Source organism: Meleagris gallopavo, chromosome 28, assembly GCF_000146605.3.
Source record: "Meleagris gallopavo isolate NT-WF06-2002-E0010 breed Aviagen turkey brand Nicholas breeding stock chromosome 28, Turkey_5.1, whole genome shotgun sequence".
In the NCBI taxonomy this organism is placed as follows: Eukaryota; Metazoa; Chordata; class Aves; order Galliformes; family Phasianidae; genus Meleagris; species Meleagris gallopavo.
The window spans coordinates 608,222-612,561 of NC_015038.2; the positions used below are offsets into that span (position 1 = coordinate 608,222).

The 4,340-nt window shown below is 54.8% G+C and overlaps 1 protein-coding gene across 1 annotated transcript in view; it reads left to right on the forward strand.

Moving 5' to 3' along the window:
* RABIF (RAB interacting factor) overlaps positions 1 to 868 on the forward strand; it is a 1,690-nt gene extending 822 nt beyond the window's left edge. The window contains exon 2 of the mRNA XM_010724116.1: positions 6 to 868. Within this exon, the coding sequence (XP_010722418.1) occupies positions 6 to 239 (234 nt within the window). The 3' untranslated portion in view covers positions 240 to 868. The remainder of the gene's footprint in view (positions 1 to 5) is intronic.
* The last annotated feature ends 3,472 nt before the right edge of the window (positions 869 to 4,340 follow it).

The following is a 4,340-nucleotide window of genomic DNA, read 5'->3' on the forward strand; positions in this document are numbered from 1 at the left end:
TGCTGCCCGCCATGAGGAAGAAGGCGGCGGCGACGGCGGACGGCAGCGACGGGGACGTGGTGCGGGAGCACTGGCTGGTGCGCGACATGTTCTCCTTCGAGAACGTGGGCTTCACCCGCGACGTGGGCAACGTCAAGTTCCTGGTGTGCGCCGACTGCGAGGCCGGGCCCATCGGCTGGCACTGCGTGGACGACAAGGACAGCTTCTACGTGGCGCTGGAGCGCGTGGCCCACGAGTGACAGCAGCGTGGGGCTGGGACGGCTGGCAGCGCAGGGTGCGTCCCTGCTGGGCGGCACAAGGACCGCTGTGATGCCCCGAGGTGGCACCGTGCCCCTCAGCCACCGCCGGACTGCAGGACACACAGCACAGCAGGACACACAGCACACAGGACACACAGCACAGGCAGCTCTCCAGCACGGCCCACGTGGGAGCGGCAGCGCTGGTGGCAGAGCTGCAGACCAGCACAGCAGGGTGGCTCTGCAGGGCAGCTCGGTGTCATGCGTGCTGGGAGCCGTCCCGGGCCTTCACGGCTGCTCTGTCACTCCTCCTCGTGTCGTGGCCGTTCTAAACGTGCTGGGATGTCTCTGGGGTGACTGGTTTGTGGCACAGCCCCGGCAGTGCTGGTGCAGAGCAGGAGGAGGAGAGGACTGCTGTGCTGATCCATGAAGTGTCTGACCTACAGCAGGGGCAGCTGCAGGTGTCAGGCTGTGTCCCAGACCTTAACGTTTAGGTTCTCTAAAATCTCACCCTATTTGACAACTGTAACCTGTAAGAATAGATGGTACCTAAAGTGTCTGTAAGGTATTTTAACTGATGTGGTTTTATTAACGGAGTACTTGGAAATAAAACGAGATACAGATGCCGGGCAGCGCAGGCTGATGGAGTGGCAAATAAAGAAAACACGCAGGATGGTAATGTGTTCAGGAAGGAGGAATGCGGAGATCCCATCCTGAAAAGGACTTGGATGAGCAGAGTGTGATGATTCTGTGTCTCAGAGCTGAAGAATGTCAGAAGAGCGGCGTGCACATTAAACAGGAGGTAAGTTCCTTCTGCTGGCAGGAGCAGTGCTGGGATGTTGCCTCCGGCAGTGGCCTCTCTTCAGAGATGGTCACAAATCTGCACGTTGCAGGAGCCCACAGCAGCTGTGGTTCTCACAGCGTTTTATCTTTTGGTGGTTGCAGTCCAGTCTGTTTTCCAGGTTTGCAAACCCTTGTATGAATAATGCAGCAGCTTTACGGGGTGGCTGCGGGTCACGCCTGCAGAGGACGTGCCTTTCTGCAGTACATGTGTCAGCAGGCTGTGCTGTTAAACACTTTTGGTACCAATTCAGCTAAGGTGCAACTGGCAGTGATGAATCTGTGTGTTCACAGCCGAAGTCACGGTCTGCTGGGGGCAAAGACTAACGGTGTTACTCCTTAGGGCTGTGGGACAGACTTTCCCTCGCTTCTCTTTTCTTAAACCATTTTGCTGGCCTAAGGCAGGCACAGCCTCAGGGAGGTTATCCAGAAATTAAATCCTGTTCTGGTTTGATGACAGCAGAGGAGGGAGAAATGAGTCCTTTCTTTCCCAGTGCTTGAGCACCTGCACCGTTAGTATCAGAAAACTGGCATAATAGAAAAGTAAAGCAGGCAAGATGTTGGTTATTCTGCCACAGACCCCTGCTGTGGGCAGTCCAGGTTTAGTAAAGGGAGGAAGGGGTGGATGGAGGGCGTACCTTTGGCATCCGTACAATACTTCCATCTTTGCAACATCAGAGTGCGGGACAGGCTTGTGGATATCAGCTTCACTAAGTGACATCTTCCAAAGAGTTGTGCACGTGCTGTCCTGATACTGGGAGCTGCTGGTGGTGCTGCTGGGCTGGAGTTGAAACGTGGCAGCTTTGGCAGCTTTATTGGTAACCTGGAAAGAAGCCTGCTGCCATCACGTGTCAAAAGAAGGGGCTCAGCAGGGCTCAGAGAGGGGCGGTGGATGGATGCAAACAGTGCAGTTCTGCTAGGAATGTAGCACTGGTATTGTCTCTCTTGCCTGAGTTGCACTGCTTATTTTCACAGAGCAGCAGAGCTCTGTAATCAGATACTGCTGCATCCACATGGCAGTTTTTACGAGGTGTGAGTGTTCGGGATATCTGAAATGTATTATGAAGATTGCGAGTGTTATTTTATGTGCCTAACATTACATTCCTTGGCAGGAACAAGCAAAGTAGGAGGGAAGGAAATAATAGGAAATAGCTTCAGGGTTCTTAAACAAATAGTGCAGGGAAATGCTTCCCTGCCTCCTGCAAAGCCAGGTTACAACAAAGCCTGGAATCAAAGGAGCACGAAACCACCAAGTATTTTGCCTAAAACCACCGAGTGTTTTGCAGCTGCTGGGGAACATGGAAAGAAACCGCAGCAGATGAGCGGAGTTTGCCATAAAAGTGCAAAGAGAAGAAGATTTTGATAAAAGCCAGTTTTACGCTCCTTTTAACCAACTCCTCTTCTGCATCTCAGTGTAAATAATTTTTCCATGCTGAGCTGCTCGCCAGCCCCACTCTTAAAGCGCAGCTTTCTCACAAATGTGCTGGGAACTGCTGGTGCTGGTGAGGCAGGGAAGTGGGGGAAAAGGTTCCTGGGTGACCAGGGCTGTGTTTCCCTCTCCTGAAGAGGAAAGCAGGAATCCCTTTGGGGAATTTGGTTCTTGCATCTTTCTCCTAATACTTCATTTGGAATGGCAGAGCTCGACCTGCAGAGTGCTGGCAGCACAGCTTTCAGTCCTGCATACCTGGGTGTTAGTGTGCTGTGTGAATGGCAGTGGCTCATGGCAGAGGGTGTCCCGTGGTCACTTTCTGGGGGCTTTGATTTTGCCTTTGGTTAAAGTATGAACTGTTCAGATACAGCTTCTGCCTGGAGAAATGCTCTGCTATCCTTCTCTCCTTGGCACAGCTGTGAGCAGCTCAGGGCGGGCACAAATCCCATGATTGCAGATGGGCCGAAAAGCAGCTCATGTTCTGCCAGAGCAGCTGCAGCTCAGCCGCCAGAAGAGGACAAAGTGATGAGAGCCAGAGTGGAGGTTTTCCAGCAGCCTGCCCTCCTGAGTGAGCGCTGTCTGGCAGGACAGGTCAGAACTGCAGGCAGCCTGCCCTTGAAATGCCTTTCGGAGCCGTTTGTGGTGTCAATAGGAGCTGGCATCCCTGGGGCGAGAAGCCATGCTAGAAGAATCCCCTGCATGGGTGCATATATCCACGATTTATCCAGGATTCTTGCTGGGGAAGCAGCAGACAGCGCTGCATCTCAGCTGGGTTTGTTCCCCATTTCACGTTCCTCATCTTCCAGCAGTCTCTACATTCCCTGGAGGAAGGCAGGCAGCCACTGTGCGTGCAGAACTGCTGTCGGAGCACTGCTAGAGGGAACCTAGCAGTGTCTAGCTGCAATTGTTCAGAAGCAACTGGAGGAGCCCTGAGAGCCAGGGAAAGGACGCAGACGGTGCTGCTGCAGGTATCCATGCGTCTGCCCTGGAGCTGCTGGCTCTGCTGGGCCGTGCTTAGCAGCGTCTTTCTGCGGCACATCCAGCTCACAGCTGGCCGCAGCTCCTCTTGCTCTGGAATCTGGCACACGAGAGCTGCTTTGGTTTGACTCGCGCACACTGTGGAAATCTGCACGGATGCCTTCTGCTCGGGAAGAGGAAAACAGCATCTCGTTCGTCAATATTTAAAGCTCATGTCCTGCCCTGGAAAGCTCAGCTCGGCTGAGGGAGGAGCAGCCGCCTGCGTTATGCCGCAGCACTGCTCACACAGCAGCTCTTTCTGCTGATTTATAAACGTTAAGAAACACGGCAGGGATTTTGAATCGTTTTTACGCTTCTCTTAACACCCAGCCTGAGTTGGGACATTTTAACTCCGGATGCACAGATTTCAGTGGTCTCTACGCGGCCGTTTGCGTTTAAGTCCTCTCAGAGCGCCTGGAGAGCAGCGCGCCCAGCGCCTGAGGTGAGAAAATGGGCGCTGGCCTCCGTTGGCGGGAAGGCGAAGCCCCACCCCGTCCCCGCCCCTCTTTACGAATAGATCAATAGTTAGCGCAATACGCTGAAATTCATACCTGCGGCCCAATGGCCCGGCTCGCTCGGCCGCTGCCCGTCGCCGATTGGTTGAGCGGATCGTCTCGCCTCGCGGACTCCCCAATAGCACCGCGAAGGGGTGACGCCTCCGCACGAGGCTTAACCAATGAGCAACGCGCGGGGACTCTGCCGCCCCGTCCCTCTCGCTATATAAGCCGTCCCGGGAAGGTCGGCCGCGTTTGTGGTGCCGCTCAGACCCGTTGCGCGTCTGTCGCTCCCAGCGCTGCCGGCCCGAGCCATGGTGAGCG